This window comes from Schistocerca serialis, chromosome 9 (genome assembly GCF_023864345.2).
Source record: "Schistocerca serialis cubense isolate TAMUIC-IGC-003099 chromosome 9, iqSchSeri2.2, whole genome shotgun sequence".
Taxonomy (NCBI): Eukaryota; Metazoa; Arthropoda; class Insecta; order Orthoptera; family Acrididae; genus Schistocerca; species Schistocerca serialis.
In genome coordinates this window covers 385,136,211-385,149,834 of record NC_064646.1, presented here as the reverse complement: position 1 = coordinate 385,149,834, position 13,624 = coordinate 385,136,211, and the positions used below count along the sequence as shown (strand labels likewise).

The following is a 13,624-nucleotide window of genomic DNA, read 5'->3' as shown; positions in this document are numbered from 1 at the left end:
TAACTGCTAAGATCATCAGTCCCTAAGCTTACACACTACTTAATCTAAATTATCCTAAAGACAAACACACACACCCATGCCTGAGGGAGGACTCGAACCTCTACCGAGACCAGTCGCACAGTCCATGACTGCAGCACCTTAGACCGCTCGGCTAATCCCCTATGGCGGCACAGCTGTAGATCAAGTTGCTGTACTACCGGTGTGGTACACGGAAGATCTTGGCTGACACTTAAACTGGTATAGTGCCAGCTGCTATGCTACTGATGTGTGTGTACGCACCTTCTGCAGGAATATGGAGGCGCGCAAAACGCCGCGGCGCGTGTCGGCAACGTTTTGGTGAGCACCCTGGAGTGACTCACGCAGATGCGCCGCCTGCTGCAGGTCCCGCTCGGCGTCGTTGCGCAGTGCAGCCAGCTGTTCCGTGCGCTCCTGCACGTGTTCCGCCAGCTTCACGCCATCGGCAGACAGCTGTTCGTAAGCCGCTACTGTGCGATTCCTCCCAAACACCTCCAGTTCGCCCACCTGCTTTCTGGCACTTTCCAACTCTTGTGTGGCACGCGTATGCAATATCCGCTCCTTGCGCAGTCGCAGCAGCTGTGGCCATACGCGGTTCAGCATCTGCTCTGCTTCCTACGACAAAATGAGTTGGGAAAGTTCACAGCCTGCTAGTAACAGTGAGTGAGTGTTAATTACACTTAACTCATTCACTTACTTTTTTACTCTGTTGGTCATAATATTGAAACACCAGAAGATTAAAAACAACGAAATTTTATTTATTGTGCATATACAGTATACTAATTTCGAGGTGCAATAGAACTGCTACTTATTGGCAGCCACAATGACTCCAACATGGCTGAGCATCGAGTCAAACTGATCTCGGCTGACAGATACGTGTATATTATTACATGCTGCTTTATGTTGGAGTATGTGTGTGTTTGCAGTTTACAGGCACTCGACAGCTCATTTATCAGCACCCAAGCGAAGATTAGTGGCAACAAATGTGGTTAAAATGGCTAAAAATGTCAGAGGAAGAGGCGTAACCCTATAGAATTACACTCACTCACTCCCAACATCTCTAGCGGTCACACCCGCAATTACATTATCTCATATCCCTTACAGTAACATAAAATCACTAAAATGTTCTGAAACTGTAAATAAAACGCAAGTAATACAAGAGAAGAGCTAAGATAACTACCAAGGGAGATGTGACTGGCTCATCACTTACATGAAACATGGGTGAGCCAGCGACCCTGAATAACACACCCAAAATTTCTGCCCAAAAGTTTAGGCAAAAAGTAGGACAATTCACAAACATTGAAAATCATACCACTTACGTTTAATTGTCAAGTAACTAGTGCCTAAATCTGTCTGCAAACATCTGTTGCCCTATGGTCTGAAAATAAAACAGTCTAATAAAACGTGGCACACTATGATTTGTATGCTACAAGTACCATATAGTGGTGGGTCCTCTAGCTGGGGCAAGACACCATGCGACATAGCACTGTGTTGTATATGAAGACGAATAATAAGGACTACATCCTCCCATTATGGATGGAAGATTGTACGCCCTGGCCACGTGGATTTTACCAGATGCAGCTTAATGACATCTACACCACATCAATCGTAGTCGCTATCCATGGCTGCTGTGCCTCTTTCTCGGTAACCCATGAACAGATAATTTCTGAAGGTGAGTAATCTTGAGAACGTGTTGCCCAGTGCAACAGGCGAATATCCTCTCTGTCAAGATGCGTCAGTACAACACTGACAGCAGTCCTGGGTTATGTTGTTGTAAGATAACGTCGTGGATACCTTGAAGATATGGCACAAGTACTCGCTTCAAAACATCACAAATATTTGCTACATCCACATAAGTATTATGCAAGTCAGCACACGATGCACGGCGTGTACCTTGTAGTACTACTAATGTTTGCCTTTCTTGTTCCACTCGCAACTGTAGCAAGCGAAAAGTGACTGTCTATATTGTAAGTAGGCTGTTTAGGTTTTCTTACTGGTAACGCCACGTAGCGCTCTGTATGAAAATCACTGGCTGTGCTGTGTGCAGTCTGTGGCTAGTTTGCATTGTTGTCTGCCATTGTAGTGTTGGGCATCTGGATGTGAACAGCGCATAGCGTTGCGCAGTTGGAGGTGAGCCGCCAGCAGTGGTGGATGTGGGGAAGTGAGATGGCGGATTTTTGAGAGTGATCTGGACGTGTGTCCATCAGAAACAGTACATTTGTAAGAAGGGATGTCATGAACTGCTATATATATTATGACTTTTGAACACTATTAAGGTAAATACATTGTTTGTTCTCTATCAAAATCTTTCATTTGCTAACTATGTCTATCAGTAGTTAGTGCCTTCAGTAGTTTGAATCTTTTATTTAGCTAGCAGTATTGGCACTCGCTGTATTGCAGTAGTTTGAGTAATGAAGATTTTTGTGAGGTTAGTGATTTGTGAAACGTATATGTTAATTTAGTCAGGGCCATTCTCTTGTAGGGATTATTGAAAGTCAGACTGCGTTGCGCTAAAAAATATTGTGTCGGTTCAAGCACAGTCATGTATAATTCTTCTAAGGGGACGTTTCATATGGCGACCATGCCAGGATTTGAACCTGGAATCTTCTGATTTTTTCTTGTAGTTTGTATAATTGGTGTAGCTTTTGTTTATTGCTAGCGCGAATTGTAGACAGAATCTCCTTTGTAGATGCAGTCTTTCATTGTTGTACAGTAAAACAGTTGTGGCATGCATGTAGATTTGCACCAAGTATTTCGCAGCTGCACTTGCAATTAACTAGATATTATTTTCAATGCTATGTTAATGTGTTCTCATATTTTTGCTCTTCAAATTGTGCTTTTCTGTGTTATCGTGTGAAATATTGTGACAATAATGGCGTGTGAAAAACGTAACACTAGGCTCCAAAGTAAACTGAGAAATAATAGTGACAATGAGCGTAGCTTATCAGCACCACTGTGTAATGAATTAACAGCCATTTGAAGTAGTAATTTGGTAATTGTGCATAGGGAAACGGAGCGGGCAGCAAATAATGGCGTAGACAGTGAAACAATTAGTGAACAGGGAAGCATTATCGATCGATCGGTCGGCAACAGCTCGCCTCAGGAATCCGAAATGACAGGACACTATCTCGCAAATACTGTAGATTCAGGTTTTGGGTCCTCACCGTTTTCCCAAATAAGTCAAGACACATTTTCTGCTTGTCAAAATGTGAATGTTGCCGGTGCAAATTCGCTGCCAAAAAGCACTGAGGCACATGTTTCAGACACCAGTGCACTGTTGTTACAATTAATACAACAAATGGGACAAATGCTTCAAAAGTTAGACACAATCGAACAACATCTTCAAAAGTTAGACACAATGCAACAAAATCTTCAAAAGTTAGACACGATGGAACAAAATCAGAGACAAACACAGCAACAGCTTCGAAAGTTAGACTCATTGGAACAAACACGAGAAGGTTTAGCTGCTGAGTTACTTAAAATCGAACCGAAATGTCAAAAAGTCTGTAATGACTCAAAAACACAAATTTGTGAGCATTTTCAACCTATTTTTTCGTGGCATGAAAATGCATTACAGAATCATGAAGCAGCCATAAAAGAACTGCAAACTATTGTTCATCAAAATCATGAGACCTTGCAAGCTAAAATTGACTCAGTTGCATCTACCGATTCGGTTACGCAACTTTCAAAAACTCAGGAAAACTTAAAGGACACAGTAGATACTCAGAAAATTGGTTCAGAAAGACACATGGAGGAAATTAGTTCATTATTAGATAAAGTAGTTGAACTTTCGGATCAGCTAAATAATTTATCTACAAAGGTAGATGATAATCTGAATGACACAAAACTGGTAGTCTTTAATGACACAGAAGAGTGCGAACAAATTAGGAAATTCAAATAAAATCAGAATCAAATTAATACGCAACACCAAAGAGAAATCCGGGAAGAACGAGATCAGCTGAGACAGGTAATACAAGAATTAAGTATTTCAGAGGACACTCGCACTCCAATACGTGAAGAGGGACATAGAAATATGGAGCAGCCACAAAATAATAACACGGGGTACTTCGGAAATTATGAAAAAAATTGGCAAGGTACACCGAATTTTGACCGCCGAAACGAAGTAACAATGACCGATATGCAACTCGCCGACATGATGATTTTGACTATAAGCTGTTTATTACTACACGTATATTCAAAACATTTAAGAATTCCGGCAACGACATTCATCCACAAGCGTGGCTTCATCAATTCTATCATTGTTTTCTGCCCAACTGGTCATTAGAACACAGATTAGAATTTATGTGTGGCTATTTAGAGAATGAACCAGCTGTAAGAATGCGATCTGTCATTCACGATTGCCACAGCGAAGGAGAATTTTATCATGCCTTCCTCTCAGCATATTGTTCTCAAGCTACACAAGACCGAGTAAAACATAGCATCATAATGATGAAACATTTCGAACAATCTGAATTCTCCAGTCTTGTGAAATATTTTGAAGACATGTTGCACAAGAATTAGTATCTGTCAAACCCATACAGCCCCTCAGAACTCATCCGCAATTGCTTAATCAAATTACTTGAACATTTACGACATATTATTTTGGCAGGACGTTGCAAAGACGACATTGAAACTTTTCATGGACTCTTACGAATATTAGAAACTGACACTGACAATCGCGGAACGCGAAAACAGGAACACAACATTTACAGGTCACACCCATCGCAATTCCGCGATGAAAGAAATAATAACTGGACATGACAAGGCTATTCTCACAACACAAATCGTGACCAAAACAGACACTACCCGTATGAGAACTGTTGGCAGAGTAGTAATAATTACAGGGAAAGATCACCTCTCCATGGTAGTGACTATCACAGAGACAATCAGAGAAACAGACAATATGGGAACCAAAATAATTATTATCAAGGGAGACAGAATAACTTTAGACGCAATGGTCCAGCGCGCAGTTACGATTCAGGGAGAAATTCTCCACCACGTGACCGACAAGAAAGAAACTATGGAATCTACCGACATGACAACAGACTATATAATCGTAACGACAGACCTGAATTGCATCAGAACTGGCGAGATTCAAACAGGGCAGGGCCCTCTTGACAAGGTGAATTTGTAGAAGTTAGGTCTCCAAATCCCAACAACGACGCGCGCCATCAAAGAGACAATAGGCAATGACTCATACCACTGGCAGCCACAAAACGTACTAATGAAACTTACAACGCAGCTGCCGTAGCTAGTAATTACGTAACAATGGAAGACATTAGGGACATCTTACTCCAGAAACACGACGTAAAACATAACAACATTGCATATCCTGTGATTCACATTACAGTAAATGACGTAAAATTTACGGCAGTACTTGACTCTGGCAGTCCCATTTCAGTAATTAGTGAAACAGCCTTTAGAAAATGCAACAAATCGAACGATTGCTCCACACTTCCTTTACGTAAGATTAAATTACAAGGTGCAATCTTTGGAAAAAGTGTAGATGTACGCCAACAAAACAACTTAGAATTCTTTTGTCAAAGCCGCAGCTTCTCTATGAACTTTCTTATTGTTCCGTTATTGTCGACGGAAATTATATTGGGAGTAGACTTTTTTAGTGAATACAAAGCAATCTTAAACTTTCACGATGCTGAAATAAGTTTAGAGAAAGAAGGTAAGTCAATAGCTTTGAAATTTGAAGATTGGCTCTCAAACCATGACTAAGAAATTAATCGGCTTTACCTCCTGTTAGACAACAGTTCGGAATTTTCAACGGAACTTGACACTAACAATCACTCTGCAAGTACTGACAGGGATGATATCGACAGCGCATTTGACACTAATTTGTTAATTCAGAATAAAATTCAAACAATTGAGAATTGTAATGACACTGATAGGCAAGACCTTTTTGAGATTTTACAAGCACATTCCACAGTTTTTACTCACAAAACAGGAACAATCAAGGGATTTCAATACCAATTTCGTGTTCGTGAGTATACTAAATTTTGTGTTAGACCATACGTAAATCCGGCACATTATAGGGACCGTGTTAGAACAGAAATACAATCTATGCTTGACGACGGCATTATTGAGCCGGCAGTAAGCTCATACAACAATCCATTACATGTTGTTGAGAAGAAAAATGGATCGATCAGGCTTGTCTTAGATTCGAGACATATCAATACTATCATAATTCCTGAAACAGACAGGCTGCAAACGTTGGAAGAACTTCATCAAAATTTTAATGGTGTAAAAGTGTTGTCTTCTATTGATCTCAGATCCATCTTTTACCAGATAGAACTTTATCCAGAATGTAGAAAATACACAGCTTTCCTATGTTTCGGCGTTTGTTATCAGTTTTGGAAACTTCCTTTTGGTTTGAACATTTCTTCGGCAGCATTCTTCGCGGGCTAAATTCCATATTCCTTGAGTTCTTAAAACGTCACATCACCTTATATGTGGACGATATTCTGATAGCAGAAGCCTCATGGGAACAACATAATCGCATCCTTAACAGCGTGTTCATATTTTTGCAGAATCTGGAATTACAGTTAACTTGGAAAAGTCTGAATTCGGTAGGACAAAGGTGAAGTTTTTGGGACATATTATTTCTTCTGAAGTCATTCAGCAGGATCCTGAAAAGTTAGAAGCAAACAGAGCCATTCCAGTTCCATCCACAAAAAAACGAGTCCGCAGTTTTCTAGGTCTCGTAAATTTTTACCGTCGTTTTCTGAATATGCAAATTCTAGTTACACCAAAACCTTGTTCTCTCACTGGAAAAAATACTATTTGGAACTGGGACGAACAAGCACAGTTGGAATTCAATTCTTTGAAAGAATCGCTACTTAACGCGCCAATACTAGTTCTTCCAGATCTGTCACAAGATTTCTGCCTTAGCACGGATTCTTCTAAAGTCGGTCTTGGTGCTCATTTATTTCAAGTAGCCAAAGAAAATGACACTACTGTTCATAAAACCATTGCTTTTGATAGCCGAGTGCTAACAAAATCTGAAAAAAATTATTCCGTTACTGAATTAGAAGCCTTAGCTATGGTTTGGGCATTTAACAAATTCCGTTTCTTTCTTTCTGGTAAGCACGTAAAAGTATACAGTAATCATCGTGCATTACAATTTCTTATGTCTTCAAAATTAAATCATACCAGGTTAAAACGTTGGGCATTGTTTCTGCAAGAATTACACTTCACAATAGTCTACATTCCCGGCAAGGAGAACATTGTTGCGGACGCACGGTCACGCGCACCGGCTGGGCTTGGGAAAAGTAACACAGAAGGCAACCTCGAGAAAAATTTCAGTATTCTTTACATTCAGAAAGTCGCCTTTGAAAACTTCATCTTTAAAGGACATTGCTCATGAAAAAGATAAAGATCCGATTTGGAAAGAAATCAAAAGTAAATGGCATGAAAAGACACACACTCAGATTCGGCATACTCTTCAAACGCTGCACTGTTGATGACAAGCTATGGCTACTTTGCATTCCAGATGATTTTGTTAATAAGCTCATTTGGTACATTCATTTCAGCTACGCACATTATGGTCCACGAAAATGTTATAATATTCTTCGAACGACTTGTTATTTTAACAATATGGAAAAGACAATTCGAAGAGTCTTGTCTATTTGTAAACTTTGTCAAAAGGCGAAACCATCTACTATCTCACGTCGTGCTCCGTTGTTTCCTATCATTCCTTCTAAATTAAAAGAATTTGCTGCTGTTGATCTCTTGGGACCCCCTGTCAGAACATCGAATGGGTTTTCGTACGTTCTGGTCGCTGTTGAACTTACTTCAAAATTTGTTTCTTTCACTCCGTTACGTAAAGCCACTGGACAGTCTGTATCCAAAGCCTTTGTTAAAAATTTCTTGCGTGAAGTTGGACACGTTAGTAAAGTCATTTCAGATAACAGACCGCAATTCAGATCTGCTGTTTGGTCATGCATGCTTTGGAACCATAAAATCAAACCTGTTTTTATTTCATTGTACTCACCACATTGTAACCCATCTGAACGGATTATGAAAGAAATCAATAAGCTTTGCAGACTTTATTGTCACAGAAAGCATCAGCATTGGGACAGATATTTACACTTATTTCAAAACGTGCTGAATGAAATGCCTCATGACTCGACTGCTTCACCACCTACTCTTGTACTGAAGAATGAAGAACCACCTAACAGAATCAGAGAGCTTGTACCTTTCCTGAATACACGTAAACTTCGACACAAAGACATAATTGATTTGGCTATTAATAATATAAAATCTGCAGCAGACAAAAAGAGAAAACTACACGGTAAAGCAAATGCAAAGAAATTATATATTGGACAGAAAGTTCTCATTAAAGCTCATTCATTGTCACATAAGAAGAAACACTTGGGTCACAAATTCTTTCTAGTTTACAATGGACCTTACAGAATCCGACGTATACCACATGATAATTGCGTTGAAGTTGAAACTCTGCGTACTAGGAAGCGTAAAGGTTTACACCCCATTTCACATGTAAAACCGTTTATTGAAAGATAATCTGCTTTTTAACTTTGTCTTTGCCATAAAACTTTTCACTTCACATTTCTAGTATGCTTTGTCAGACTTAAGAAACTGTTAACATGCAACAATGTTTGAAGTTAAATATCCAGTCTAGAACCTAGGGAACATTTTTAAACAAAAATTACGAATGCATTGTTATAGTGAACAGATGACACAGTGTTGTTATTTGTACATTCTTGCTTGTTAGTTGCTCGATTATGTAACGACTATCAGGCTTACATACATAGAACATATACTGCTAATGAGATTTTAATGCAACATTTTGGTACTTGAAAAGATACTCTTTATTTGAAGTACATTCGGTGAGATTAAAGATGACTTAGCATTTGGTTTCTTTGATAGCTACACGATTATATCACGACGTTACTAATATGTGACACAATTTACATTGTTGCTTTTGCGGTGTATCTGTTTTATATCTGCACAGTTTTTCTGTATTATTCTGGAAAGTAAAACACCTTTTAGTAGTAACTTTTGTGGTATAGCTACAATGAGACAGCCTTTTTCATAGCACAACAATACGTTACACTATAGTACTTTCTTGATCACGGTAAGGTACGTAATAACTACGATATCTATACACAAAGCATTTCACTTTCGTTTATGATGAGGTAAGTACATCGACTTCAGCAGAACTTTGCTTACAGAGGACGATAACTACGACACTTCCACAGAATTATCTTACAGCAAGACGCACATTTAGCGCTACAGGACACGCATTTGAGTGATTAATTTTGTACTTATTTTTCAAGATTTTTGAATTACAAAGAAAGTTTTCCATGATACATTTCATTCCATTGCTGTAATCTGTAACACCTGAGGGTATAATTACATTAATCCTCAGGGGTACACGCCTACACTGTGTACTACGTTTTGGCAAGCACAAGGAGTCCTAGCTAATATGGCATTTGCTTATACAACTTTACACATCGGTACCATATTTCTCTAACACAGAATTACACAGCTATCTGATTATTTAACAGAGAAACAAAATTTTTTTTACTATGTCAGTGACACATGTTTACGCAATTACACAGTTGGATAATTTCACACTTACGAAATTGTATTTTGTTTGTACTTTGTGAACAGTTTATATTTTTCGGAACCATTGTGATACTATGAGAGCTTTGAATGATGTATTTGGTATGGGATAATGATTTTCCACTACTGAAATGAGCAGAGAATTTTTTTTAGGGTTTGAAATTATTGCAGAACGCTATGGAGGTTTTATGATGCTACTATTACGATGACAATGTGTATAATGCTGTTGAGGTATGTTTATGATCAATAAGCTGATGCTATATGAGGAATTTGATTATGCTATGTATTTATTATGATGAAATATTGAAGAAGTGTCGACGAATATGTATATGTGTAATAAGATAAGGAATAATGTGTAGTAGTTAGGGGCTCTGACTTGTGAAAAAGGATGTTGGAAACCAAGAATCGTACTTTAAAAGTTATGAAATGTGTGTAAATGCGTGAATGCATCACAATGCCGGTGACAATTTTTTTGACACTGTTATATTTATAGGATTTTGTTTCTACATATTTGTAACGCAAATATTTCGACCTGTGAAATTTTATTTGTATCAAACTGTCACTGTAGCGGAAACTGATGTCGTAAATATTTCGGTAAGGAAGGTAGGTCACCTTGACGTAATGCACTGTAAGCACCCAGCTGTGTGAGAGTCGCCTGGAAAAAAGCCATTAGTGTGTGCCTTTCAGAGGCACAGGTGGAGAAAAAAGAGGCCATTAACCTCGCTATTGACATTCCTTTGCAGAAAGCATCGCAAATATGACACGCTCAAACTTGAAAACATGATTACACTGTAGAGTTCTTAATTTATGACATTTACTGAAATGAAATGATGAGAAACACTTCACATCTACTGTCTTGCTACTTGAAAGATTGTTTACTGCATAATGAAATGTCATATGGCTAGTGAATGATGTTTCACGCCTTGCTTTGCCTATTTTGTATAATGATGTTTCACGCCTTGCTTTGCCTATTTTGTATAATATCTAGTTTCTAGCTGCACTGCAGCATTGGTTAAAATAAAATTTTATAGATGTACTAATATAAATATTTTCTGTCTACAGACCCAGTAAATAATAATTTTGTGATATACTTCCAAAAAAATGAGGGAGCACAAAAAGACATTTCCCTTCACAGGAACTGCATACATGATTTTCTTTTCAAGTACTTGGTAATTTATTTCATAGAATAAGTTTTAGTGGTGCACCACTTTAATTACATAGACACTAAGATGTGACATAGGTATTAGACATGGCCATCTTTACTGTAATATTTTATCTGGTTGAGCTTTGTCATGTTTAGGTATAAGTTATAGCATTTGCTGCTGCTGTTTGCCAGGCATAGTGCTACTGAATTTCACTTTGTATTCCTCTGTTAAGCCAGTTTTACTACTGATTTATTTTTCTTGTTGCTGCACATTGGCTCATATTAGTTGTAATGTTGCATTTGCTCTGTTAATTTACATTTACTGCTGCTTGCTTTGCCAATTTGCATTTTTTTGTCATTGCTGTTTGCGTTAATTGTTTTGTGCTGCTGCATTGCCTCGTCCCTTAGTTTAGCATGTGAGCTCAGTAGATTTAAGTTAGCTTCAGAGGGGGTAGACTATATAAGAGAATGAGTTGCGATGAATTGGAAGAAATGCATTGAGAAGTTATACGAAAAAAGTACAGAAAGCAGGTATAGAGAGGACTTTTTGGAAATAATGAAGAATGAAGGGAGAGCTCTGAGAAGTAAAGAAAGTTTTGTTTGCAAATGGCTGCAGTACCAAATGTTACACTGAAAACAAACCCTGTACTTTCCTTGTGTAAACCCACTATGTGTTTGTGTACTCTTGTGTATTTGTCTTTTTCCTGTCATTATGTGTTTAGCTGATATGAGTTATGTTGTGGAATTTTTCTAATAATATGTTATCTACTTTGTAAAGATGCTTAGACATTATTTATCTGTTCTGTTTTGTTGCTCATATTTGAAGTTAATGTTTCAAAAGTTATTCTGATCTTTATCTATGTACTTATGTCATTATTCTTGTAACACTGATGTGCATGTTTATTTCTATTCTTTTGTAAAGCCTGTTTTACTGCAAATGTTATCTGTATTGTTATGATCTTTAATGTTGTATTTTGTACCTTTGTTATTGTATTCTTATGTTATAAAATTGTAATTGACACCAGTTCATCAAATTAAGTAACTTGTAAGTTACATTTCACTGCACACGTTTCTGTTGGTCACAATATATGCACAGTATGTGAGAAGTTGGGACTGTTAGTGCTTGCACGTGTGTTGATAATTCAGCAAGGGACTGGATAACAGCATTGCTGGTTCTAAAGACAATTCCAAAAACTTTGTGAGTGCACAAGTGGTGGTTCATGGACTTGCTATATTATCTACAAGACTCTTCAATGGTGATCGTGCACCCACACAGTCACAACGGATGGCTGCTAGGCGTCTCTACAAGGGCTACAGTGGGTCTGCATCTTTGATGGCCCTCCAATACCATTATTTCTACAAGGACTGCAGTGGGTCTGCACCTCTGGTGGCCCAGCAATACCGTAATTTCTAACAGGACTACAGTGGTCTGCTCTGTGATGATCTACCTACCAATATTCTTCAAAACTTCGACTGACTCTGCTGTGGGCTTGCTCTGTTGTGGCCCATTACCTGCCTGCATGTCAAGAGTCAGCACTGTCTTTCCGTTAGAAGGACAACACTACTTCTTCAAGACTGCATGGAAATCCACTACTTCTGTGTGCATTTTCTTTTACTGCTCAGACTTTGAGAAAAACACTGCTATTTTACTGTGATGAACGATCAGGACTGTCTTTATGGACTGTGAGAAAATTTTAGCTTTTGACCAACATTGTATCAATAAGTGTGTGCATTTGATATCTTTGTCATTGTTATTATGAAATTTTTTTTTTCAAATCTGTACTGGCCACTGCCCAAAACAATTTGTAAACATTTTTGTGGGGACCATGGGGGCTACGTTTAGGTTTTCTTATTCGTAACGCCACGTAGCGCTCTGTACGAAAATCACTGGCTGTGCTGTGTGCAGTTTGTGGCTAGTTTGCATTGTTGTCTGCCATTGTAGTGTTGGGCAGCTGGATGTGAACAGCGCGTAGCGTTGCGCAGTTGGAGATGAGCCGCCAGCAGTGGTGGATGTGGGGAAGTGAGATGGTGGATTTTTGAGAGCGGGTGATCTGGACATGTGTCTACATCTACATCTACATCTACATCTACATTGATACTCCGCAAACCACCCAACGGTGTGTGGCGGAGGGCACTTTACGTGCCACTGTCATTACCTCCCTTTCCTGTTCCAGTCGCGTATGGTTCGCAGGAAGAACGACTGTCTGAAAGCCTCCGTGCGCGCTCTAATCTCTCTAATTTTACATTCGTGATCTCCTCGGGAGGTATAAGTAGGGGGAAGCAATATATTCGATACCTCATCCAGAAACGCACCCTCTCGAAACCTGGCGAGCAAGCTACACCGCGATGCAGAGCGCCTCTCTTGCAGAGTCTGCCACTTGAGTTTATTAAACATCTCCGTAACGCTATCACGGTTACCAAATTACCCTGTGACGAAACGCGCCGCTCTTCTTTGGATCTTCTCTATCTCCTCCGTCAGACCAATCTGGTACGGATCCCACACTGATGAGCAATACTCAAGTATAGGTCGAACGAGTGTTTTGTAAGCCACCTCCTTTGTTGATGGACTACATTTTCTAAGCACTCTCCCAATGAATCTCAACCTGGTACCCGCCTTACCAACAATTAATTTTATATGATCATTCCACTTCAAATCGTTCCGCACGCATACTCCCAGATATTTTACAGAAGTAACTGCTACCAGTGTTTGTTCCGCTATCATATAATCATACAATAAAGGATGCTTCTTTCTATGTATTCGCAATACATTACATTTGTCTATGTTAAGGGTCAGTTGCCACTCCCTGCACCAAGTGCCTATCCGCTGCAGATCTTCCTACATTTCGCTACAATTTTCTAATGCTGTAG

At 39.0% G+C, this 13,624-nt stretch overlaps 1 protein-coding gene across 1 annotated transcript in view; it reads right to left on the bottom strand.

The window, feature by feature from the left end:
* Positions 1-13,624, bottom strand: part of LOC126419630 (coiled-coil domain-containing protein 96-like) — a 182,762-nt gene that overhangs the window by 42,823 nt on the left and 126,315 nt on the right. The window contains exon 8 of the mRNA XM_050086819.1: positions 280-630. Within this exon, the coding sequence (XP_049942776.1) occupies positions 280-630 (351 nt within the window). The remainder of the gene's footprint in view (positions 1-279; positions 631-13,624) is intronic.